Consider the following 27,868-nt stretch of genomic DNA (forward strand, 5'->3'; position numbering starts at 1 on the left):
AGTAGAAATGAACAATTTTGGATCATTTTGGATGCATTTGAAGTCAAGGGAACCAAGGAGAAGCTAAGGAGATGGCTAAAATACTTACAAGTGAGCCAAACAGTGGTGTAACACCCCACTTTTCTTAAACCTTAATTACAAGACTTAACTTAAAAGGGAAATTAAACAGTATTAAGCTAGATAGCATTAAAAGCTTAACAGTCAAACTACAAGAGGTGTCACCGCCACAATCACCACACACGGTGATTGCACAGGCAAGGAAAAGTTCTAATTAAAGTCAAGCTTAAACAACTCCAAACAAACTTGGGGGTACTCCCCGGTGTCCGAGACCATAAAAAACAGCTAACAAAAACTAGCTTCCAAAATCTTAACAAAAAACTAATAAAGAGCTTAGACTACAACTCGCTCTCTAAGCTAAGCTAGTCTAATTCGATCGCGCTCAAGAACTGGGTCCATCTGAAAGGGGTTAACAAACAAACAAGTAGAAAAACAATCGGTTAGCACGAAGCTAAGTATAACGCCACTCAACCCTGTAAAGTACTATAGAATATACTTTTGGAAAACATTTGTCACGTTCACTGTACTTAGATCAAGTAATCTTAATCACTTCAAACAACACTTAAACATACTCAACAATAAGTTCTAGATGCTTGCAACCTAGTACATTATATTAAAATTTTAAATGTATTCAGATTTTAGATATTTAAATTTTAAATTATTATAAATAATAATTAATAATGTAAAACATTTTTATAAATTTGATATTTATATTTTAAGTAATAATGAACATATAACTCAACTATATAATGTTTATATATTATTATTAATGAAGAAGATAAGAAAATATATGGTGGATGCAAGTGCATGGTAACAATAGTGGAAAAGATAACGGAAGTTATAACGGTAGAGGTATGTTTGTTCAAAATATTTTAAAGTACAACTCTTATAGCATAATGTATAAAAAACTTAACAAAAAAGCCAGACATAAATGAGGAATATAACTTTCATTCACACTTATTATGTTTTTATTTAAATTAGATTTAGATATAATATATATTATAATTAGGTAGGATTACTTTATTATATGGATAATGGCTACAGTTTTTTGAGTTGGGTCAATTGTTTTGGGTCCAAGAACAAAAACGAAGTATACTCCTTGGGCTTAATAAATGGATTTAGATACTTGGGTCAAGATTATTTACAACATATGCTCATATGTATCTCTATCTGGGCTTAGCAAAAAATAAATAAAATTGGGTAGACTTCAAGGAATAACATGATTTTTGGGCTAAAACCTTGTAGAAATAAAATAACTTTATTTTTGCCTAGAATTCAAAGCAGTTGCATAAAAATTCTACTTGCAGGTAGGCACGGCCGAGGGCACGTCCATTCGCAAATTATGCTGTGCAACCGAATGCACCTTGCAAGGTGCATACGGTTGTAAAACGGCGCCGTTTTGGTTAAAAAAACGCGCGTTCCACTTAAAGAAGAAATCAGGTTCGATTTCTGGCAATAGCATTTTTATATATCCAGAAATTCATAACTATATAACCACAATTTCATAACTATATATCCACAATTTCATAACTATATATCCACAGTGAATGAATGAAGTAAAAATCCACAATGAATGAATGAATGAAGTAAAAATCCACAATGAATGAACTAAATATCCACAATATATGATTGAACTAAATATCCACAATGAATGAACTAAATATCCATAAATTCATAACTATATAACCACAATTTCATAACTATATATCCACAATTTCATAACTATATATCCACAATAATGCTATTGCTGAGAGTCGAACCTGATTTTTTTTTTTTAAAGTGGGACGCGCGTTTTTAATCAAAACGACGTCGTTTTGAACCGTATGCACCATGCGCATGGTACATTCGGTTGCACAGCATAACTATTGACGTCCATTCTTATGGACGTGCCAATCCGAGGCAGTGTGCAATGCATTTTTGGACCTATTTAGGCAAGGTCGTGCCTACCACGCTCTGTTCATATTTAAGTTTATTTTTAGCATTTCCAACTCGGCTCTGACCCTGGATGAACCTTAGTTGATTTCTTTTACTTCATTTCATATTTTTTAAGTTAGATTAGGTGTAAATTTAGGTACTTAGCTTATTCATCTTTGAAGCTTGTATATTGAATGATTACACTTGAATCTCAAGATTCAATCATTCATTTCAATAAAGAAGCTTTATTTTCCTTCTTTTTTTTTTTCTTTTTTTTTTTTTTGGCAATGATTATATTTATTACTTAATTGTATTTTGCTTATTCTTGAGTTAACTCTATTTTTTGTCTTAGATTTATAGATAGCAGTCCACATTTAAGTCTTTTTTTAATTAAAAACATTCACTATTGTTGCTAGTATTATTGTAGGCGGAAGATGGTGTTTGGAATGGTAGAAGAAGATGACTGCCACGGTTACAAGTAAAGCATGACGCAGAAACCGCCATATGCACCAGAAGTAGTAGTTATTCTCCCAGTATTGGAGCGCAATCATCTGGGTGAACATGGCCTGATACATGAAGTTGAGTTCCATTTCAAAGTCTTAATAGAAGTAGTAAATAACAAGAGTTGTCTCAAAAGGTTACACATACAATTAATGACTTGAGAATGGAACTTGTATGTCAAGATATGCTAGATTCTTGAAACATATTACATTGTAACAAGTTTGATTTTAGATCAGTGATCCACTATATTTTTAGATCAATCAGAATATGACATCTCAGGGAGTAAAAAGTGAGAATAAATATAGTATTAATAAGGTAATAAACTCTTCCCCTCTACTAAAGTATTATTATTGAACATCTCCTCTGCAATGGCTATCTGTATAAAGAACGCAGCAACTCCATCCAAACATAAAGAGAAAACTATTTCATTATTCATAAACTATTTTATATGTTTTAATTTGAGTATACTCTAACCTTTCTATAGTATCTGTTTAACAAATTATACCAACCCTTAATTTGATTAGGATGAGCACTCATCACTTTGATCTTCATGTACACCCTAAGACCCTAAAATAAATTAAACTTTAAAAATATAACTTTGATTTGACCGTACCATAATTGGATATGATCACCCACCCGGCCACCCTTATTATACATATATACAGAAGTATATTAAGAATGAATCTGATTGTGGAGTTAAAATGGACGATCCGCTTTGAGACTTTTTTCTAGCCCAAAATGAGCCATCAAAAGGCGAACAAATGTATAAAACTGTCCACCTTTGTTGAGGTAGTAAATATCTCCTCTACAATGGGCGGAGGCATAGACCAGCAACTCTACCCACACTTCACTCAGAACTTTCCAAAACTCCTGACGTTGCTGCTGCGTATTATTGCCAGGTTCTGGATCTGCATATTGTCTACTCATTATTGCGCTTGCAAGTTCAACAGCCTCAGGCAACACTGATTTCTCATATTTTTTATGATTATTATTCTCCAATTCTTCTTCATTGCATCTAATGTACTTGCCATTTAGCAGGTCTTCGCAGGCTATCTGTCTACGTGTTCGCTTCCAACATGGTATACCTGTATGTATGTATGTATGTATCAATGTATGTATATATGCATGTAATTATTAATTAATAAGATCGAAAAGGGTACACGAAAACCTGAATCTGGTTGATGGAAGGTATCGTAGAGCTGGTCAAAGGTGTCCCGGACATGTTCCCAACAAATATCTTTGAATCTCATTCCTATACTTCCCGGAAGTGCGGCCGTGATTTTCCCCTCCAACACCAGAAGGTGCGCCAAATATTGGGAGATTTCCATGCACGATTTTGCATCATCACTTTGGCTTTCCTCAGTGGCGGCGGTGAAGTAGCATATCTCAGTAGCAACATGCAAGATTAACACACACGTGGCAAATTCGGAAGTATGGCGGCGCATTATGTCCATGATCGTCTGATTCCCGACATCCTGGGAGTTGTTGTTGTTGTTGTTTGTTTCTGCTTCTGCCTTCCTTTTGATGTCCTCCACAACCAACTCCTTTAACCTGCGTCCAACCTTGGCGGTTTTAGTGAACACACAGGAATCAATAACATCCTTGAGTGAATAGAATTCCAGTTTGGGCTCTGCACATTTCAACCGTCCTGCTAACGAGTGCTTCACCAAACTGTACTGTATAATCTTCTCTGACCAACACTTATCCACCGTAACAACTTTCAGTCCAACATTAATGAGTGGGAGAATTTTGTTTCTCACCACCTCCTTAGTATTCATTATTTTAACGATTGTCCAGTGGCTAAATATGAGATGAAGGAGAGCTATCTCGTCCAGCACAACCTGACCCCCCAGCAAGCAGTAGGTGATACCAATGTCAGTAGGCTTAAGATTGTGTTTGGAATGGCAGAAGAAGATGACCGCCACGGTTATAAGTAAACCATCACACACAAACCGCCATAAGCACCAGAAATAGTTATTATCCCAGTACTGGACCGCAATCATCTTGGTGAACATGGCCTGATACATGAAGTTGAGCTCCGTTTCCATCACTTTAAACGCATTCTCTACACTTAGCTTGCTGAACCACTCCTTCTCCCTCCCACATTCGTCCTGGGTAAACGTGTGATCAATGATGAAGCCTTTGAATGTTTGGTAGAACTCGTAACCCCACGTTACAGTCTCGTAGTCGTCAAGTACCCCCGCAGCAGGAGGAGGAGGAGGAGGCTTCTTAGAATCTTGGCGCCGGATGGACTTCCTGACGAAATTGAAAGACGCGAGCTGGAGAGAGATGATGCGCTCAACGCACTTGACGATTCCGATGACGAAGACGATGGCCGTGGGGAGCAGCCATTCGCTTTGGAAGATTTTGTATTGGTAGAAGACGACCGAAACTGAGCAGATCTGAACGACTTGGGTGAGCAAATGGCGGTGCCATAAATTGTTGTCCTCCATGGCCAGTGCAGTGATGGTGTGAGGCCCGCCCAGGTGGACAAGAAGAAACGGCGCCCAGAAAGGGAAGATGTTAGATTCACTCACCTCATCTGGTGCGTCGTTGTAGATGAGGGATAAGGCGAAGGTGGAAAAGAAGCTTGCCAGTAAATACACAGCCCAGATCACCAGATACATGAATCCGTTGTTTACCCATCTTCTCATCGGCGCAAGGAAAACTAGTATCATTTGGAACACAAGGCTAGCCATCACGTAGAATTGGATGTTCCATTTTACCAATACGTCCTTTATAAATGCAGGCCTCATCATCGCTCCCCACACTAGTATATCTAAATCTATACTATATAAAAACATAATAAGTTTTAATATCCCCCTGATTTTATGTCCATTTTTTTTGTACCTTATACTATAAATTTTGTACTACATAATTTTTTGGACAAAAATATCTCTGTCCTTATAACTTCTATTATCTTTCATATTATTATTACTATGCACATGCATATACAATATCTTTTTCTTACATTCTTCACTTGGTAAGTTTGATTTTATTTGGGTTTTAATTAAATGTTATCATAGTTATATTTAGTAATATATCATTTCTATAATTCTTACTTCATTAATATTAATATGAATATGAATTCTACAATTATATATATATCATTTCTATATATATAGAACTATATTATATTGCTGCTAATAATTAAATAAGTGATTAAATATACCTGCTGGCTTTTGTAGCTTATCCTTGTGTGCGTGTTTTGTTATTTGTTATCCTGGAAAGTAATTTTTTATTTATAAGCATAGAAGAGAATATAGATAACAAGCTACTCAAGCTAAATGTCTGTCACAGTATTCCTTAATTCAAACACAAAATATCCCAAAATACTTAGCTTACCTTAAACAATACAATAATGCTTGTACTTAGCTTTATTCTCTTTTATTATATTCCCCACCATGCATGAGTTTCACGAGTGGATCATTAAATTAAATTTCTTATTCTTTTATCAAATATTGAATTCGACAGGTCACCTTAAAGTCTTGTTCACCTTTTTTTTCAGTTTGAAAATGCGTCCAACAAGTGTACTGTGTCGTTTGTTGATATATATATATATATATATATATATATATATATATATATATATATTAATTTGTTTTGTTTTTCATTTTGTCTTTACACATTGTGACTTTACACATAAGCGTTGCCAGTTTTTACAAGTGAATAACCGATTATTGGTGATGTAGCATAAAGAGAACACAGGTAGTTTCGTCGTTCTTTAGTGATTGTAGATTATAGCACGCAATATGCAATAACTAGACACTAACACTATGAAATCAACAAAAGTTAAACAAACAATAAGTTTAAGGCAACAATAACTAAACAAAATAATACCCACACATATTAACAATAGATACATAATAAAGAAATATGGCTCAAACTATGAAGCACTATCTTCTACATGCATAGCACAACCTAAGGATTTGGAGAAAATTAAATCACATAACCCTAGTCTATAAGCCACTCTTATGATCAATAAACAATATAATGCTTAGAACAGTGAATATAATTGTCTCACTCTTATGATGTATCAACTTCAAGCACACAAAGTATCAAACTAAAGGCTCCAATTTCTCCTATTTTTATAGAGAGACAAATTAATATGGATCTGTAGTACTATATCAAAGTATACTTTTGAATAGTTGATGTGTAGCAAAAATGAGTGATGGTGAGTGTATGGGTGTGTTATGTCGTCCTCAGGGGATTGGGGGTTATGGCACGCAATATGCAATCGCAATAAACTAGGCACTAGCATAAGGAAACCAACAAGAAGCTAAGCAAATCGTAACGGAGTTAAGACTACGGTAACTAAACAAAATAACACGAACACGGAACACATATGAACAAGATGTAAACACAAAATAAAGAAATAGGACTCAAGCTAGAGAGCATTATCTTCTAGATGCATAACACAACCTAAGGATTGGGGAAAATCACACAACCAAGGAATAGAGGGGATGCACGTAGAAATCATAGTCTATAAGTCACTCACGTGAGAAAATTAACAAGGATTAGAACAAGGAATTGCTCCACTCTCGTGGTGAATATAATCAACTCCAAGTTCTTCAAGAACACAAAGCATCTAAAACCCCCAATTTCTCCCATTTTCATAGGAAAAATCGGGTTTATGCGAGGAGTGGCTTGGAATCTTGACCCAACTCTCATTGATGCCAAGAATCCTCCAAAACATGCCAATGAATGTTGTACACCAAGCATTAACAATATACAATCACAAATCCTTCATAAACTCAAGAACCCTAGGTTAGAGTTCTTCCCCTTTTTGCAATAATCATAAATCAAGCATCAAGATTACAACCCTAACTCAAGTCCATAAACTAACTACTCATGATTAAATAGCATAAAGAACACAAAAACATAAGTGTAAAGCATAAACATTGCAAAGGAAAAGAGATAAGGGAAAGAACACTTCACTAAAGAAATTGATGGTAAAACTTGAAATCTAAGTGTTAATCCTTGAATACAAGCTTGAAATATGAAAAAGAACATAAATCTACACATAATCTAACACTAAATTATGAAATGAAAAAGTAGAAAATAGTTAGGGTTCGAATGGGGTTCAAAACCGAGTAGAAATGAGTGAAAACTCAGCTAAAAAGGAGCAGAGAGGCGGGGGGTTTCGACGTGTCGAACATTTACAGTATGAAAATCGCGACTTTCTGCCCAATCTCGACGCGTCGAGTGGTACTCTGCAACAGAACTTCGGTTTGTAGGCTAGTTTTGACACTTTTTCCTTCAGAACTTCGATGTCTTTATGAAAGTTGTAGCCCTTCGAGTCTTCTTTCAAATGGCGCAAGAATCACTTCATTTGGACATTCCTAGGCCGAGATATGGTCAAATTACCAAAAAGTGGTCAGTTTTGGGCGAAATCTGCAAGTTTGGAACTTCAACTTCAAGGATGACTTTGACCACTGTGGCTTCCTTTTTAGGCCTTGATGTCTGAATATGAGTTGTAGCCCTTTGAGTCTTCTTTTCAATGGAACAAGAATCACGTAATTTGGATATTTTTAGCTCGAGATATGGTCCAAAGACTATGATGTCGATGTGCAAGTCGGGAATTGCAATTGCATGATCGCTTGCTTCTCTTTTGCTTTGGTTTGCCCCAAATGACCAAGACCATTGAAAGCACCACTTTTAGGCGCTCTTGGAAGTGTTTTTTCCATCCTCTTAGCTTCTCCTTGGATCCCATGGACTCCCAATCCATCCAAAACGCTTCTTTTGACTCCAATGACCACCAAAGTGCATGAAACTACTCATTTTTGCTTCCCATGCTTTCCAAAGCAAACTCCTTGCAAAATAACACAATTTAGTCCTAATCTCATCAAATTTGAAATGATCTATATGCAAAATAGCTTAGTGAAAGGAGGGAAAATATAGACAAATAAGCACTTATCAAAAGTACTTACAAATTTTTGGCATAAATCAAAGACTTGGGGTTGAAGTATCTACCTAATAATACATCGATGATCATCCATCCATTTAGAAAAAAAAAAAAAAAAAAAAAAAACAATAAGCAACTAGTAGATAGATGCTATTATTATTCACAAATTAAACAAATTAAAATTAAAAATTTTCCTTACATGCCATTATACATGATTCAATATAAGCATGCATATATGCATATAAATACAGGACAAAATTAAATTTGCAAGAAAGTTTGATTAATTTGAGCATCATCAACTTGGTTCCCACCAGCTGCTGCTTCATCATTGAAGCGTTGTTTGAGCCCAGAATAATGGGCCATCATAAGCTGAACAAACGTAAGAAACTCCCCACCTTTGTTCAAATAATGAACATCGTCTATCTCCCCTGCAATGGCTGCCTGCATACAACAGCAACTTCACCCACATATCACTCAGAAACTCTCCATTCCTTCTTTGACTTGGAGATGGAGGGCAGAGCTGAAAGACCAAGTGGCCTGGGGGCCAAGGTGGAGAACAAAGTGGAGTGATGTGGGGAAACAAAAGAAAAGTAAAAAAGCAAAAGAAAGAAGATATAGAAGAATATAATAATAAGCATTATTATTTATTTATTTATATATTATGTATATATATTAATAATTGTACTGTAATATATATCTTGATGTATACGTTATAGCTTAATATAATTGGAAGAGAGAGGGGATGGATGAATATATAATATAATATAATAGGGAGACAATTGAAAGCTTAAACCTTTGAATTGAACTTCTTAATACACACACTCTTTCATACACTCATGCATTATCTTACATATATGAAATGAAAACTATGAAATCTACTATTTATAGTGACCAATATGCAATGTCACTAATTTTAACAAACATGCACTGCACACAAATGAAATTAATCGATAAACCTAACACATGAATGCACTTCAAATCCCACTACTAACCACTTCAATTCATCACATTTTGACTTGTTACGTACTAATTCATTATATTACATACTAACCACTTCAGATACACCATTTTAATTTGGTTTACCAATTTTAGCATTCAGGAAGAAGCTGAGTTCAGGAAATGAATGTTTTTCGCCTTCGAGGATTTCTTGTAGCCCATAATGAGCCATCAAAAGGCGAACAAATGTATAAAATTGTCCACCTTTTTTGAGGTAGTAAACATCTTCTCTACAATGGCTGGAGGCATACACCAGCAACCCTGCCCACACTTCACTCAGACCTTTCCAAAACTCCTGAGGCTGCTGCTGCTTAGTATTATTATTTTCTGGATCTGTATTCATTATTTCCCTTGCAACTTCAACAGCCTTAGGCAGCACTGATTTCTTGTATTTATTCTCCAATTCTTTCTTATCATTGCAGCTACTGTAATCCCCATTTAGCAGGCGTTGGCAGGGTTTCTTTCTACTTATTTGCCTCCAACACAGTATACCTGTATGTATGTATGTATATATGCATGTAATTAATTAATAAGATCGAGGGGATTAAGATCAATGATAAATTAAAGGGTTTAAAGGGTCAAGTCCAACAACACCAAAACCTGAACCTGCTTGATTGATGGAAGGTATATATAGTAGAGGTGGTCAAAGGTATGCTGGACTTGTTCAAGGTGATGCGCACCCGCCAGTGTCTCTTTTATGTACACTTCATCCTAACAAAATTCACTAGTATTCTCTCCATCTTATTTTGTTTGTCTAATTCGGTTTATTTTTAATTCAATTTTCATAATATGTATTAGTATATAAAATTATTCTATCTCTATAATATAAAGCAAATGAAAATGATTAGGGAAAAATTTTCCCTCCAAAGTGTGAAAGCATTTATTGTATTCAGATCATATTAATTTATAAATTCATGTAATTTTAATTACAAATCAAATTAACATGAACATAATTATTAAATAAGTCAACATAACATGTTACACCTTCACCAAGGATTGAACCTAAGACATCCCACATAAGGGGCCAACCAAATACCAATGGACTACAAGCCACTTAGTACATGTCTATATCATTAATTTATAAAATATTACATATATTATATATTATATCTCTATCTTACATGGATCAGGTCAAAAAATCAGACCCAGACTCTTCTCTATCTCTATATCTCTATATATATTTAAGCAAAATGCGCAGATGTGAAGAAAAAACTGAGGATAAAAATCATACCTTGCTTCTGAACCTGGGGCTTCGATTCTTGGAGCTCTGGAAGCAGAGGCAACTGTTAGTCGTAGCTCATGAATGCGAAGAAGAAGAAGCAGCTTACGTAAAAAGACTATTTTGTAATTGTAATTTATAAATTCATGTAATTTTAATTACAAATCAAATTAACATGAACATAATTATTAAATTAGTCAACATAACATGTCTATATCATTAATTTATAAAATATTACATATATTATATATTATATCTCTATCTTACATGGATCAGGTCAAAAAATCAGACCCAGACTCTTCTCTATCTCTATATCTCTATATATATTTAAGCAAAATGCGCAGATGTGAAGAAAAAACTGAGGATAAAAATCATACCTTGCTTCTGAACCTGGGGCTTCGATTCTTGGAGCTCTGGAAGCAGAGGCAACTGTTAGTCGTAGCTCATGAATGCGAAGAAGAAGAAGCAGCTTACGTAAAAAGACTATTTTGTAATTGTAATTTATAAATTCATGTAATTTTAATTACAAATCAAATTAACATGAACATAATTATTAAATTAGTCAACATAACATGTCTATATCATTAATTTATAAAATATTACATATATTATATATTATATCTCTATCTTACATGGATCAGGTCAAAAAATCAGACCCAGACTCTTCTCTATCTCTATATCTCTATATATATTTAAGCAAAATGCGCAGATGTGAAGAAAAAACTGAGGATAAAAATCATACCTTGCTTCTGAACCTGGGGCTTCGATTCTTGGAGCTCTGGAAGCAGAGGCAACTGTTAGTCGTAGCTCATGAATGCGAAGAAGAAGAAGCAGCTTACGTAAAAAGACTATTTTGCCCTCATGAATATTTTTTTTTAAAGTTTAAGTTTTTCCGGCCAATTTCCACGGATGATTTGGCCGGAAGGACCAAATCTGCTAAAAAAAACATAGTTAAAGGACTAAATTGTTAGTTTTAAAAGTCATGGAGCAAAATTAACACACCCCCTATAGTCATAGGACCAAAAGTGTAATTTGCTCATTTGTTAAATTAATAATAGTCTATGCATCGCACATGACACTTACTAGTATATATATATATATATATATATATATATATATCATTATTGTGTGGACCTGTGGACCATACTATCAAATAATGTACATTCAGTACAAAAATAATATACTTTTATTATATTAAAAATATATATTATATATATTCAAAGAATGTACACTATTATTTGAGTACTAAAAATATATTATTATATTTTGTATAATATATATTCAGTACACAAATAATGTACATTTAGTATATTAAAAATGTATTTTTTATTATGGTTCACACAACACAATATATAATTTGCCATATAAATATATACAAAAAAAAAAATTAGTTAAAGAGGCAATATATATATATATAGCTTAGCTAGCTAGGGTATGGGTAGGGGGGTACGTATGTACCTGGTGCATTGAAGGATTTGAAAGTATCGCAGAGGTGGTCAAAGGTGTTCTTGATTTGGTCCTTACAAATATCTTTGAATCTCATTCCTATACTTCCCGGCACTGCCGACGTGATTTTCTCCTCCAGCACTAGAAGGTACGCCAAATATTGGGAGATTTGTATGCACAATAATTTTGCGCCTGCTTCATCATCACCACCTTTTGTTTTGTCGGCGGTGAAGTAGCATATCTCAGTAGCAACATGCAAGGTTAACACAAAGTTGGCATAATTCTCGATGTCGTCGTCGACGGAGACGACGACATCGTCGGAAGAACTGTCGACGACCTTCGGAGCGAGGTGGATTTTTTTTATTTTGTCCATGACCTCCTGACGATGATAAGTTTCTTTTTCTGGTTCTGCAGCTGCTTCTTTAGCCTTTTCTCTTCTTTTGATGTCCTCGAAAACCAAATTCTTTAACTTTTCTTCAACCTTGGCGGTTTGAGTGTGCAGACAGGAATCAATAACTCCCTTGAGTAAAAAGTGTTCCAGGAAATCATCTGCACATTTCAACCGTCGTCCTGCTAACGAGTGCTTCAACAAACTGTACTGTATAATCTCCCCTGACCAACTCTTACTATTCACTACCGTAATAAGTTTGTGTCCATAATAAATGAGTGAGATAATTTTTTGTTTCAGCTTCCTGGCCACTGGTGTATCCACAGTTTTTTTTTGTTTCAGCTTCCTGGCCACTGGTGTATCCACAGTTTTTTTTTGTTTCAGCTTCCTGGCCACTGGTGTATCCACAGTTTCCATTTCTATTTTAACCATTGCCCAGTGGCTAAATATGAGATGAATGAGAGCCATCTGGTCCAGCAGAACCGCACCGCCCACCAAGCAGTAGGTAACACCAATGTCACCAGGCTTCATATGGAGTTTGGAATGGAAGAAGAAGATGAGGGCCACGGTTACAAGTAAAGCATTACATACAAACCGCCATATGCACCAGAAGTAGCTAGCTATACCCTTCCACTGCTGGACCGCAATCATCTTGGTGAACATGGCATCATACATGAAGCTGAGCTCCATTTCCATCACTTTAAACGCATCCTCTACATTTAGATTCTTGAACCAGTCCTTCTCCTTCCCACACTCGTCGTGGAGAAACGAGTGATCAATGATGAAGCCTTTGAAAATTTGGTGGCACTCGTAAGCCTTCCTTACAATCTCGTACTGATTCATAATGTTGTCCGTCATATCCTTCCCCTCCGCCCTAATAAGCTCCTTAGAGGCAACAGAATCTAGGCTCTTGCCGATGGACTTCCTGACGAAACGGGAAGACGCAAGCTGGAGAGAGAGGATACGCTCAACGCACTTGACGATTCCGACCAAGAAGACGATGCCCGTGGGGAGCAGCCATTCGCTTTGGAAGATTTTGTATTGGTACAACACCACCAACACTGAGCAGATCTGAACCATTTGGGTGAGCAAATGGCGGTGCCATAAATTGTTGTCCTCCATGGCCAGTGCAGTGATGGTGTGAGGCCCGCCCAGATGCACAAGCAGAAACGGCGCCCAGAAAGGGAAGATCTTATTATATTCTCCCACTTTTGGTGCGCACTCATATACACTTTCCTCTTTTGGTGCGCTGTTGTAGATGAGAGATAAGGCGAAGGTGGAAAAGAAGCTTGCCAGTAAATACACACCCCAGATCACCAGATACAGGAATGCGTTGTTTGACCATCTTCTCATCGGCGTAAGGAAAACCAGTGTCATTTGGAAGAGGAGGCTAGCCATAACGTAGCATTGCATGTTCCATTTTTCCAATATGTACAGTATACAGGCATACTTCTTCATGCTCGATCTGATCTGATCTCATCTCATCTCACAATTCAATCAATTTTATAAGTAAACAACTAACAAACTCAGATTGTTCATGTTGGTTTCTTAAAAGTTTTAGAGTGTTAGTGTTCGTTTGTTAAGCAAGGCCAAGTTTTTAAAAATCCTGTTCGTGTTCGTTTGTTAACAAGCAAGTTCACCAACATATGTTCGTGAACACTTAATAACCAAACACTTGTACGTGTTCATCACTACTACAATTCATTATTGGTGAACAATAAATAATCTAACTTCATTAACAATAACCAAACAAACAACACAATTACAAAACTAATTAATACAATTATACATATATATGTGTGTGTTTCTGATCATTATTAAACCAACACTAAATGAGCTTGTTAATGAACATTATTAAACGAACACAAACGAACTTAAAACTGTTCAAACTCTGTTCGTTTATGAATCGGCCTCAAAAATTTGTTCATTTATGTTCGTTTACCTTAATAAATGAACGCTTACCGAACACAGACACGAATAATACAGTTTACCAAAAACTTTGTTCGCTAATAACCCTAATCCTTACTCAACCAAGACTAATTAGCAGGCATCAAAAGTACATATAGTGCATGCATGTATATGATCTTTACTTTAGTATATAGATTATAGAACTATACTATATATATTGCTGCTAATAATTAAATGTGTTGAGTAAACTCACCTGCTGGCTAATCTGGCTTTTGTGGGTTGCCCTTAATTAGCTTATCCTTCTGTACGTGTTTTTGTTGTTAGTCATTGTGGATAATAATTTCCATTTATAAGCATATAAAAGAGAATATAGACAGCAAGCTAATCATTACTCAAAGCTCACTGTCGCTCAAAGTATTCCTTAATTCAAACACAAAATATTATTCTAAAATGGCAAAAACTTGTGTGAGTTATTCGTGAGATGTGTTAGATTTTTTATTGAGTTAATATCCAAAATTGTCATCGACTATAGTGATTTTTCTCAATTTCGTCCTAAATGATTTTGGTGACCTAATATTGTCCCAGACTTTTGTGTTTCGCTCAATTTAGTCCTCCATTTGTTATTCCGTCAAATTAGTGTTAAATAAAGGGACAATTCAATAATATCAATATTGACCTCTCTTTACTTTCAACATGCGAAGTGAGAAATCTTTCTTTTTTGCACGAATTACACCCAGAATTACTCCCAGACCTACGATTCAAATTTTATATTCGTAGGTTTAAGAGTGATTTTGGGAGTAATTCGTAAAAAAAATGGATTTCGCACTTCACATGTCTATGAGTAAAGAGATGTCAATATTAAAATGACTGAATTGTCTATTTATTTAACAACAAATGGACGAGATAACAAATGTGAGACTAAATTGAGCAAAAACACAAAAGTTTGGGACTAAATTGAGTAAAAACACAGAAGTCTGGGACAATATTAAGTCACCAAAGTCATTTAGGACGAAATTGAAAAAAACCACTATAGTCGAGGACAATTTTAGGTATTAACTTATTTTTTATTATATGAATAAAAATGCACATCTCACACCCAAATTTACGATTCAAATTATGTTGACCCGATCTATTTCATAGATTATTAAAACTCATGAGACGATTACACACAAATGTGACCCTTCTAAAATTCTAAGCTTTATCTTAAATAATACAATGCCTATACTTTATTCTCTTCTATTCTCCACGATACATGAGTTTCACGAGTGGATGGATCATTAAATTTAATATTTTTTTTTTATCAATCTTTATTCTCTTCTACTCCCCCACCATGCGCGAGTCTTGATCACCAGTACGTGGATCATTAAATTTTGAGGGGAAAAGTATTAAATTGTCCTCCGATCAGATAGTACAATTGGGTCCCTTAACTAAAAAAAAACTCTATTCAAATCCTCTAAACTTGTAAAATTGTTCAATTAAGTCCAAGGTGACTTGTTTAACCGGTTAAATCTTCACATTGTTAACACGTGTCATTTTAAAATATTTTTTTTTTGTTTTTTTTTTTTTGTTTTTAAATGATTTATTTATTTATTAAAACATATATTATATATAAATAAAATAAAATAAAATAAAATAAAATAAAAAAGACACAGCCACCTAAACAGCTTTGTATTTTTTAAAAAAAGATTTGTTTTTTTTTTAAAAAAAAAAACTTTGTTTTTTTGTTTGTTTGTTTTTTTTTATATTTTATTTATATATATATATAATATATATTTTAATAAATAAATAAATTATTTTAAAAAAAATTTAAAAAAAAAACATTTTAAAGTGACACGTGTCAACCATGTGAAGATTTAACTTGTTAAACAAGTCACCTTGGACTTAATTGAACAATTTTACAGGTTTAGGGGATCTGAATGAAGCTTTTTTTAGTTAGGGGACCCAATTGCACTATTCGGTCGACTTAGGGGGCCAATTTGACATTTTTCCCAATTTTGAGAAAATAGCACTTTTCCCTGAATTATATGCTTATAGCACATTTTCTCCAGAGTTATTCATGCATTCACATTTGACCTCTCAATTATTATAAAAATGGCAATTTTTCTCCTAATATATTAAATGGACATTTCTATCCTTAAAATAAATATTTTATTTATTTTTCTTCTTCAACAAATTATTACTTATACATAGGGATGACCACGGTCCGGTTCAAACTGAACCGGGCACTATAGCAATCAAATCGAAATTTTTTGATTATGATTCAAAACCAGAACCCAATATTTAAGTTTCCGTTTATTAAAATCGTGAACCGAAAAAAAAAATAATCTTAAACCGTGAGCTGGAGGTTCAAATCAAAATAACTACTAGCATTAGCTTGAAATTAGAATTATAATATTATAAATAGTTTATATGTTATGCGTATTTAAAAAAAAAAAATTACTACTCCCTATATTAATATTTTTATTCTCTCATTTTTTTTATTAATCTTCCAAAACCAATTGTTTTTCCTCACTTATTTGTTGGTTCATAACTACTTTCTCAACCTACTGAAACATAAAGAGCCAATAACACCTCTATTAAAGCTCGAACTCACACCTTTTCATATAAAAATCCAACACAAATATCATTAGACCACAAAGTCTTAGCCCTACTCATTTTTTTTATTCACTCTCAAGTCTTATCTTTCTTTATTATTTTCCCAAGACCCTTTTCCCCACACATTTTGTATTCAATCTTATCTTTCTTTATTATAATCATCTTCCAAAAGACCATTTGCTTTTCTCAGTCTTGTCTATTATCTCATCAGATTCATTGCTTTCTCTTTCTCTCCCCCATGGAGCCCTTTGTTTCTTACTTTATTACTCACAAATCACATCTATATGTGAGCTTACAAGCACGCCAAGATGCAAGTGGCAGTGACGGCAGCGGTGACGGATTGATAAAGTGGATAATTATTCATACTTATACACCATAGCTAACTCATACAAGGTTGTAAAAATCTCTAGACATTCCTCTACTGTCTGAAGGCGCCGATTAAATAAGCACCTAGGCATGTGTTTTTTTTTTTTTTTTAAATTTAAAATATTTTTAAAAAAATTATTTAAGACTTGATAATTATAAACTATTTAATACTTTTTTTTGAAAGCAACCAATGTGATTATATTTAGAGATAAACTGAAATAAAGTCATGAGGGACAAAGTCGCAGGCCAATACATAGTCGTAGAATGTTCTAAAGTTGTAGATGCTAAAGTATGAGCTAATAAATAATGTGATTTAAGAATAAAATTAACAGAGTAGAAATTAAATATAGACATGCAAGCTTTGCAGCCATCAATAGCATAACCAATATACGATCTGGCGTGGGGCCCTGATAAGTGCATAATTGTTCATATTTAAACCCCATGTCTACCCCATATTTAGCCTTGTTTTGCTTATGAAGTGTCACAATGTTGTTCAAAATGATCTTTATTTTGCTTATTTGATCCATTATGCACAATTCATTATCTTTGAGTAGAAATGAAGGATTTTAGATCATATTGGATGCATTTGGAGTCAAGGGGAGCCAAGATGAAGCTAAGGAGATGGATGCAACACTTCCAAATGAGCCAAAGATTGATGTTTTCAATGGTGTTGATCATATGGACAAATTAAACCAAGGCAAAAGTGGAACAAGCTGAAATTCTCGCATGATTTGGCCACTGTTCTGTTTTAGGACCATATCTCAGTCTAGAAATGTCCAAATGAAGTGATTCTTGCACCATTGGAAAGCCAACTTAAAGGTCTACAACTTTGTTGAAGACCATAAGTGAAAATAAAATAGGTTTAGTGGAGGAAAATAGCCTAGAAGTCAAAACAAGTGCACAGAATTCTGTTTCCAGAAGCATCGTACGCCCTGCCGTACGCCCATACGCATGCCAGTACGCATCTCTTCTCCCTGATCCAGTTTTCACTGGAAATGCACCAAAAATCGTACCCCCTGGCGTACGCCCATCCCTGAGGCCATCCCAACCTGCTCTGCCTTTTTTAAACCCCGTTTTCTCTCATTTCTACTTGGTTTTGGACCTTGTTCCAACCCTAGACATTTCCTTTCACTTCCTTTCATATTTTTAGGTTAGATTAGACTTAGATTTATGTTTCTTAACACTTTTGAAGCTTGTAATCTTGGATTTGGAGATTGGATTTCAACATTTCAAGATTGTTCTTCCATTTTCAATACATAAGTTCTTCTTCCTTTTATCTCTTTACTTTGCAAGATTTATGTTTATTACTTGTGTTCTTGTATTCTTTATGCTATTTAATCATGAGTAGGTAGTTTATGGACTTGAGTTAGGGTTGTATTATCTATCTTGATGCTTGATTTGTGATTATTGTAAAAAAGGGGAAGAACACTACTTAGGGTTCATGTGTTTATGAAGGTGTTGTGTTTATATCTTGTTAATGTTTGATGTACACATTCATTAGCTTGTTTTTGGAGGATTCTTTGCCTCAACGAGAGTTGGGTGATGAATCCAAGCCACCCCTTACATAGACCCGATTTCTTCCTACGAAAATAGGGGAAATTGGGGGTTTTAGATGCTTTGTGTGCTTGATGAACTTGGAATTGATTCACCACGAAAGTGGGGCAATTCCTTGTTCTAATCCTTGTTTATTAATCACGAGATTGGTTCGTAGACTAGGATACCTACGTGCATTCCCGCTTGATTCCTTGGTTACTTGTTCTCCCTAATCCTTTAGGTTGTTAAAGCATCTAAATGATAATGCTCCCTAGCTTGAGTCCTATCTCTTTATTTTTGTGTTTATCTTTGTGTATATGTGTTAGTCTTATCATTTCCTTAAACTTGTAGTTTGCTTAGCTTCTTGTTGATTTCCTTATGCTAGTGCCTAGTTTATTGTGATTGCATATTGCGTGCCATATCCCCCTATCCCCTGAGGACGATATAACACACCCGTACACTCACCATCACTCATTTTTGCTACACATCAGGCCCCTGGTGAGAATAGATAGCACGACAATGTATGACAATCCGTGTAAAGCTAGATGTCATGTTCACCACGCGCTCGTAACCATGATAACGCTTCTTTGCACGCGAACGCCTCGGCCATGAGTGGGGAGAAACAACTCGGTAAAGAGGCACTGTACGTCGTGATGTATCCTCCGTCGGCGTCGAGTAATACTGCACTTACCTTGGCTGAGTTCATGGCGTGATAATACTCGGCATCTATGTGACACTTCCTTGGCTGTATGCCGGTAGTGTCCACCGTAGCAGCAGCCACCGGCAGTGGAGGTAGTGCCAGTCCGGCAGTGGCGGCAGTAGCAGTGTTGTCGGCAGCATTCCGATCGGCAACTGTGCAGTGTACACGTCGCCAAGCATGGATGGTGGTGGCCACCACGGCAACCAGCTTCCTGGGTAGTGGTAGACATGCGTCCCAAACCGCTCCATTCCGAGCTCTTCAAATATGATATAGAATTGCAGCTGCATATATAATTCCATTAGTGTCTAGAAGTCTAGAACATTCAAGATTGCACTAAACCACTCATAGAAAATATTTGTCACAATATTGGAGAGTACGTAAAAGATTAGATTGAGTCCATATGGAATTTATATAACCACACGATACTAATGAGTGCATAGTATCCTCTTGCATAATTCCACACATAACACACATCAGATCCACATCCATCCTCTTTAGGTCATTTCAATGAATTATATTCCACCTCGTATTTGTTAATGTTATCCTAACTCAACGAAGACTAACTAGCTGGCATCAAAAGTACATATACTATATATTATTATACTATATTGCTGCTAATAATTAAATGAGTGAGTAAACTTACCTGCTGGCAAACGTGGCTTTTGTGGGTTGCCCTTAATTAGCTCATCCTTTGACGTGTTTTTGTTATTAGTTGTCATGGATAGTAATTTTTATTTATAAGCATTTTTTTGGAAAATTTTTATTTATAAGCATAAAAGAGAATATTGACAGCAAGCTACTGCAAGCTAACTGTCGCTGACAGTATTCCTTAATTCAAACACAAAATATTATTCAAAAATTCTTAGCTTACCTTAAATAATATATACTGTATTCTCTTCTATTCCCCACCATACATGAATTTGACGAGTGGATCATTTAATTTCATATTCTTTTATCAAACTTTATTCTCTTCTAATCTATTCCCCACCATGCATGAATTTCATGAGTAGATCATCATTAAATTTTTCTATTCTTTCAAAAGACTTATTTATGTATGGTAGTATTATTAGTTACATTAATTTAAAAGGAACTTAATTAATTTATAACATGACACATTATAAATTTGTAGTCTACTTTGCATCTAAATACTTTTTTTTACCTATCAATATCGGCATAAAGTAGAACAACTTGCAACGCAAAAAGTTATTGCATATTGGTTTGTGCATATTTAATACATGCATATGGATCCATATTAAATTTTAGCTAAACGACCCCAATAATGTTAACAAAAATAATCTAGTTTAAACCCTTTGAAGCTAAGGTAGGGGTGTAAATGAGCCGAGTTGCTCACGAGCGGCTCAGTCAAAATCGAGCTCGACCCGAACTCAAGCAGCACGTTAACTTATCGAGCTCGAGCCGAGCTCACATATCCTATGCCTGTGGCTCGACGAGCCGCTCGCGAGCCATAATAATAATAACAATAATAATAATAATAATATATAATATTACTATTTCCCCATATTAACATTTTTATTCTCTCTCATTTTTTATTATCTTCCAAGACTAATTGTCTCCACCTACTTTTTAGTCACTCTTATCTCTTTCTTTATTATCTTCCCAAGACCCTTTTCCCCACACATTTTGTATTATTCACTCTTATATATCTTTCTTTATTATTATCATCTTCCCAAAGACTATTTAATTGCTTTCCACATATACACTTTATTCTCAATCTTATTTAATATCTCATCAGATTCATTGCTTTCTCTTTCTGTCCCCCATGGAGCCCTTTGTTTTCTTACTTTATTACTCACAAATCACATCTGTATGAGAGATTACAAGCACACCATGTTCCATGTAGCAGTGACGGTTACGGAATGATAAGTGCATAATTATTCGTACTATACCACATATATCTAATTCATACAAGATTCTAAAAATGGCTAAATATTCTTCGGGCATCCGAGAATACCGATTAATCATCAGTTAGGCGTTTTTTTTTTTTTTTTTAATTAAAAAATTTTTTAAAAAAATTATTTAAAACTTGATAATTATAAACTATTTAATACTTTAATAGTTAGTACTAAAATATTAAATATTAACCTAAAAATTTTAAAATTGTAAATTGTATAAAGATTTATAGAATCAAAATACAACACAAAGTCACAACTCACAAAGCATCAATATTAGAATACCTGATTTTGAAATTTTTAGTACATTTTTTGGGTTTGCTACCGATTTGAACAATTTAGTGTTATTTCACTAAAAACAGCGTCACTTTGCGTGAAATAACCATATAAAAAATACGAAAAAATAGCTAATCGACAGCCTCAATGTCAGGCGGCTACCGTGACCTAGTTAGCGCCTAAGCCGCCTAAAAAGGCGATTCTACCGAAATTTTAGGCGGTCGGCCACCGCCTAGCGCCTAGGCGCAATTTTTACAACTTGAACTCATATTTAGCCTTATTTTACTTATGAAGTGTCACAATGGTGTTAAAATTTATCATTATTTTATTCATTTGATCAATTATTAGGCACAATTATATTCATCATCCAATTCAAGTAGAAATGAACAATTTTGGATGCATTTGAAGTCAAGGGGAGCCAAGGAGAAGCTAAGGAGATGACTAAAATACTTACAAGGGAGCCAAACAATGATGTTTTCAATGGTCTTGGTCATTTGGACAAACCAAGGCAAAAGTTGAGCAAAATATCAAGGCGTTGCAATTATCCCACAGCATGTCGACGACTTAGTATTTGGACCATATCTTAACTTAGGAATGTCTGAATCACGTGATTCTTGTGCCATTGGAAAGATAACTTGAAGGGCTACAACCCTTTGCAGATCATAAAGGATAATTCAAAGGTTTTGATGGTGAAAATTTGCCTAGAATTCAAGGCAGTTGCATACAAATTCTACTTGCAGGTAGGCACGGCCGAGGGCACGTCCATGCTTATGGCCGTGCCAATCCGAGGCAGTGTGCAATGCATTTTTGGGGCTATTTAGGCACGGTCGTGCCTACCACGCTCTGTTCATATTTAAGCTTATTTTAAGCATTTCCAACTTGGTTCTGACCCCTAGACGAACCTTAGTTGATTTCTTTTACTTCATTTCATATTTTCTAAGTTAGGTTATGTGTAAATTTAGGTACTTATTCATCTTTGAAACTTGTATTGAATGATTTACACTTGAATTTCAAGATTCAATCATTCATTTCAATAGAGAAGCTTTATTTCCCTTATCTCTTTTCTTTTGCAATGATTATATTATATTTATTATTTAAATTGTATTTTTGCTTATTTTTGAGTTAAATTAATTCTATTTTTGGTTCTAGATTTATAGGTAGCAGTCCACTTTTAAGTCTTTTTTTAATTAAAAACATTCAGTATTGGTGGTAGTATTATTGTAGGCTGAAGATGGTGTTTGGAAGGATAGAAGAAGATGAGCGCCACGGTTACAAGTAAAGCATGACGCACAAACCACCATATGCAGCAGAAGTAGTAGTTATTCTCCCAGTACTGGACCGCAATCATCTTGGTGAACATGGCCTGATCCATGAAGTTGAGTTCCATTTCCATCACTTTAAACGCATCATTTTCACTACTTAGCTTGCAGAACCACTCCTTCACCGTCCCACACTCGTCGTGGATAAACGTGTGATCAATGATAGATGAAGCGTTTGAAAGTTTGGTAGAACTCGTAACCCCTGGCCTCCTTACAATCTATAGCTCGTACTCGTCAACACCATTAATTATTGTCATCCTCCTACGTTGTTTTCCTAGAATCTTCGCCGCCGCCGCCGCCTTTATTGCGTATTTGTGTTGTTTGTTGTTTATCATGGCCGGATATATAGAGCAACAACATTAGATATTTATAGAAAAATGTTTGGTAAATAAATATACAATAGTATAAAAAGTACACAATATATAATTTAAATGAAAAATGACACAACCCTTTAATAAGGGTACAATACAGTACAATGTACATTCACTCACTCTGATCTTCATGTACATTCTAAGACCATGTCTGCTGAACCATTGAGTCACCCAGAAGAATGAATCTGATTGTGGAGGTTAAATGAACGTTCGCCTTTGAGGCTATCTTGTAGCCCAAAATGAGCCATCAAAAGGCGAACAAATGTACAAAACTGTCCACCTTTGTTGAGGTAGTAAATATCTCCTCTACAATGGCTGGAGGCATACACCAGCAACCCTACCCACACTTCACTCAGACCTTTCCAAAACTCCTTCTGTTTCCCAGCTTCTGGATCTGCACTACATCGTCTCTTCATTTTCCTTGCAACTTCAACAGCCTTAGGCAACACTGAATTCTCGTACCTAGTACTTATCATCACTTCACAGTACTCGTCACTTAGCAGGTCTTCGCAGGCTTTCTGTCTACTTGTTCGCTTCCAACACCATATACGACCTGTATGCATGTAATTAATTAATAAGATCAAGAGGATAAAACTTGTTAGGCGGAGGTCGGTAATAAAGGGCTTAAAATTAAACAAACCAGTATCTAGAAACTACACTTGATCCTAACAAAACTAATACGGAGTATATAATATAATTACAAAAAGTAATTAGGGTAGCTAGTATAGGTGCGTGGGTACGTACCTGTACGGGTAGCTGCTGCATTGAAGGTAGAGTAGAGATGGTCAAAGGTATGGCGGACTTGTTTCCAACAAACATCTCTGAATCTCATTCCTATACTTCCCGGCAGTGCGGACGTGATTTTCCCCTCTAACACTAGAAAGTAGGCCAAATAATGGGAGATTTGTATGCACAATTTTGCATCTTCTTCTTCTTCTTCTTCTTCATCATCACCTTCTCTTTTCTCGGTGGCGAAATAGCATATGTCAGTAGCAACATGCAAGGTTAACACAAACGTGGCATAATCATCGTCAGTATGGTCCTTAAAGAGAGGGAGTATTATGGCCATGACATCCTGGGAGTTGTTGTTGTTTATGTCGTCTGCAGCCTTCCTTTTTATGTTGTCGACAACCAACTTCTTTAACCTGTCTCCAACCTCGGCGGTTTGAGTGTGCAGAAGGGAATCAATAAGTTCCTTGAGTGAAAAGAGTTCCAATTTGGGCTCTGCCCATTTCCACCGTTGTCCAGTTAACGAGTGCTTCACCAAACTGTACTGTATAACCTTCCCTGACCAACTCTTCTTCTGGGAAATAAGTTTCATTCCACAATTAATGAGTGGGAGAATTGTGTTTTTCACCACCTTATTATTTTTATAACAACCAGAATTCATTATTTTAAAGATTGTCCAGTGGCCAAATATGAGATGAATGAGAGCTATCGCCTCGATCAGAATCGCACCGCCCAGCAAGCAGTAGGTAACACCAATGTCAACATGCCCGAGATAACGGTGTTTATTAGGTTGGTTGAAGAAGATGACCGCCACTGTTACAAGTAAAGCATGAGACCCAAACCACCATATGCACCAGAAAAAGTTTTTCTCCAAGTACTGGACCGCAATCATCTTGGTGAACATGGCCTGATACATGAAGTTTAGCTCGGCTTCCATCACTTTAAACGCATCCTTTTCACTTAGCTTGCTGAACCACTCCTTCATCGTCCCACACTCGTCGTGGATAAACGTGTGATCAATGATGAAGCCTTTGAAAGTTTGGTAGAACTCGTAACCTCTCCTTATAATCTCGTACTCGTCAAGACTATTAATATTATCATCCGCCGCCGCAGCCGCAGCAGGAGGAGGAGGAGAATCTTGGAGGCGGATGGACTTCCTGACGAAATTGGAAGACGCAAGGTGGAGAGAGAAGATGCGCTCAACGCACTTGGCGATTCCGACGAGGAAGACGATGGCCGTGGGGAGGAGCCATTCGCTTTGGAAGATTCGGTATTTGTAGAAGACGATCAACACGGAGAGGACCTGAACAACTTGGGTGAGCAAATGGCGGTGCCATAAATTGTTGTCCTCCATGGCCAGTGCAGTGATGGTGTGAGGCCCGCCCAGGTGCACAAGCAGAAACGGCGCCCACAAAGGATAGGTAGTTCTTCTTGTGAAATTTATAAACTCAAATTTATTCATCACTTCTTGTGCCTGTGCGTGGTTGTAGATGAGAGATAAGGCGAAGGTGGAAAAGAAGCTTGCCAGTAAATACACACCCCAGATCACCAGATACATAAATCCGTTGTTTACCCATTTTCTCAGCGGCGCAAGGAAAAGCAGTATCATTTGGAAGAGGAGGCTAGCGATAACGAAGAATTGGATGTTCCATTTTTCCAATATGTCCCTTGTAAATGCAAGCCTCATCTCGATCTATCGCTCCCCAGCCTAGCCATAACCAAGAAACGCCACCGGTTACTTTTTAGCAGCTCCCGTACTTATAATAAAATGAAACTAAAATGCAGTGTATTTAAAATTAACAAAAAAGAAATAGTTGGTTTGACCAATGAATAGTAAGTAAGACAGATAAAATGGGATAGATGGGGTATAATTCAGTGGTATTGTAAGACTATAGTGAGTATAAATGAAATTCAATAACATGTTTCATTTTAATAAGACTATTATATGTATAATGTCAAAACAAAATGAAACTTTAGTTATGCTGAAATGAAACTATAATGTATATGAAATGAAACTGAATATGTGATACAAACTGAATTGATTACATAAAATAAGATAACATGTGTCGTTTCTTTAAATTAAAAAAAAAAACATTACCGTTTTGAACTATGGTCCACGATACTTTGTGAGCCATGGTCCACAATATAATTTGCCTAAAGCTATGGTCATTGGACAAGTTTAACCTCAAACGCACGTTCAGGTATCGATTATATATATAATTATGTACTTTTTAATAAATCAAAGTTATTTATTCTAAACTTACAAAAACTTCAATAATAAATATTTTACTTAGCTTGTGGGGTGATTTTACTTCATTTTATTCTATATTATCTATTATATGTAAGAATAATATATATAATTCATTAGTTATAAATATATTAATATAACAAGGCTCAAACTCACAACCATCCAAATGAAAGTCTAACCTAAATATCATTAGACCACATAGTCTTAGTAATATAATGTCATCTTAATTATACAATAAGGTAATACTTTCTGCGCCTCCATTTCAGCGGCAAATTATTGTGTAGGCCATGGTCCACACAATGTTGTGTGGACCATAACAAAAAGTACATTTTAATACACTAAATGTACATTATTTTTGTACTGAATGTACATTATACAATATAATGTACATTCAGAACAAAAATAATGTACATCCCCTGAATATAATGTACATTATTTTTGTACTGAATGTACATTATTTTTATACTGAATGTACATTATTTTACAGTAGATAAAATATGGTCCATACAACTTGTGTGGACCATGGTCCACACAATAATGATTGCATTTCAGCACCCCTATTATTTATTTATTTTTCTTCATTTATTATTCCTTTGATTTGGCCTATTAGTTGGGATTGAGTCCATTATTTTATTATTTCATTCTTTAGCCTAGCCTGTTAAGGCTTGAGTCCATCCTTTATTTTAGTTTCTTTATATTAGTATAGACCCAATCTCAATGGCTGAGTATGTGTTATGGTCACTTTTGGACCATCAGTTGTAAGACATTTTAATTCCTTTGCTAAATAAAATTTTGTTTTAAAAAAAAAATACATGGATCATATTCAAATAAGAACTAATAGTCCTTTGAGAATTTGTGGATTAATCTCATCTGATCTAGAATATCAATAGCTAAAATTAAGGAAAATAGACCCAAAAAAATAAAATTGTAGTGACATTTTTGTAATTAAAACGGTGTAACATTTGAAAATGTTTAATGGTGCATTCTTGTACAGATAATTAATAGTGTACACTAAAATTGTTTAATGGTGCATGCTTTTAGACTAAGTATTTAGACTAGCGTTATTACAAAGTTACAAAGATTTATTTTAGTGACAATTATAATCAATCTTTCATATATTAACTTACATTTATATGCTTTAAATTACCGATTTAAATAAATAAATTCAACATTTATTTACTTATGTATGAACATCTCTTATATAATATTACATTAATATATTTTAAAATACTTATTTATAAATAATTATTGAGCATTATCCAATTCGCGTAAAACACTTAAAAAAAAAAAACTAGTAATTAAATAAGTGAGTAAACTTACCTGCTGGCTTTTGTAGGTTGTCCTTAGACTCCTTAGCTTATCCTTGTGTACGTGTTTTTTGTTATTAAATATCATGGAAAGTAATATTTATTTATAAGCATAGAAGAGAATATAGATAACATGCTACTCAAGCAAAGTGTCGCTGACAATATTCCTTAATTCAAACA

General features: G+C 35.0%; 2 protein-coding genes across 7 annotated transcripts; both read right to left on the reverse strand.

Moving 5' to 3' along the window:
• Positions 1-3,011: 3,011 nt before the first annotated feature.
• Positions 3,012-5,664, reverse strand: LOC109169293. Its single transcript, XM_019318173.1, has 3 exons — positions 5,645-5,664; positions 3,641-5,251; positions 3,012-3,557 (listed from the first exon to the last, which is right to left on the reverse strand). The coding sequence occupies exons 2-3, from the start codon at positions 5,229-5,231 to the stop codon at positions 3,169-3,171; spliced, it is 1,980 nt and encodes a 659-aa protein (XP_019173718.1). The 5' UTR covers positions 5,232-5,251; positions 5,645-5,664; the 3' UTR covers positions 3,012-3,168.
• Positions 5,665-9,156: 3,492 nt separating this feature from the next.
• LOC109169291 lies at positions 9,157-27,753 on the reverse strand. Of its 6 annotated transcripts, none has more exons than XM_019318166.1 (6): positions 14,588-14,655; positions 12,051-13,896; positions 11,335-11,370; positions 10,970-11,005; positions 10,605-10,640; positions 9,157-9,865 (listed from the first exon to the last, which is right to left on the reverse strand). In XM_019318166.1, the coding sequence occupies exons 2-6, from the start codon at positions 13,882-13,884 to the stop codon at positions 9,447-9,449; spliced, it is 2,361 nt and encodes a 786-aa protein (XP_019173711.1). In that variant the 5' UTR covers positions 13,885-13,896; positions 14,588-14,655; the 3' UTR covers positions 9,157-9,446. The 6 variants fall into 6 exon arrangements, with proteins under 6 accessions (XP_019173711.1, XP_019173710.1, XP_019173712.1 ...); XM_019318165.1 differs by having other exon boundaries at positions 12,051-13,901; positions 14,588-14,633; XM_019318167.1 differs by lacking the exons at positions 10,970-11,005; positions 14,588-14,655 and having other exon boundaries at positions 12,051-14,085.
• Between the last annotated feature and the right edge of the window lie 115 nt (positions 27,754-27,868).

This window comes from Ipomoea nil, unplaced genomic scaffold (genome assembly GCF_001879475.1).
Source record: "Ipomoea nil cultivar Tokyo-kokei standard unplaced genomic scaffold, Asagao_1.1 scaffold3267, whole genome shotgun sequence".
Classification (NCBI taxonomy): domain Eukaryota; kingdom Viridiplantae; phylum Streptophyta; class Magnoliopsida; order Solanales; family Convolvulaceae; genus Ipomoea; species Ipomoea nil.

What these genes read in the sequence shown, in the direction of transcription:
- LOC109169293 (XM_019318173.1), bottom strand. Translation starts at nt 5,231, where the DNA reads ATGATGAGGCCTGCATTTATAAAGGACGTATTGGTAAAATGGAACATC. An exon ending in CTTCCATCAACCAGATTCAG is followed by an intron (nt 3,558 to 3,640) that starts GTTTTCGTGTAC and finishes ACATACATACAG; the next exon opens with GTATACCATGTTGGAAGCGA.
- LOC109169291 (XM_019318166.1), bottom strand. Translation starts at nt 13,884, where the DNA reads ATGAAGAAGTATGCCTGTATACTGTACATATTGGAAAAATGGAACATG. An exon ending in CAAATCCTTCAATGCACCAG is followed by an intron (nt 11,371 to 12,050) that starts GTACATACGTAC and finishes CTCTGCTTCCAG; the next exon opens with AGCTCCAAGAATCGAAGCCC. An exon ending in GCCCCAGGTTCAGAAGCAAG is followed by an intron (nt 10,641 to 10,969) that starts GTATGATTTTTA and finishes CTCTGCTTCCAG; the next exon opens with AGCTCCAAGAATCGAAGCCC.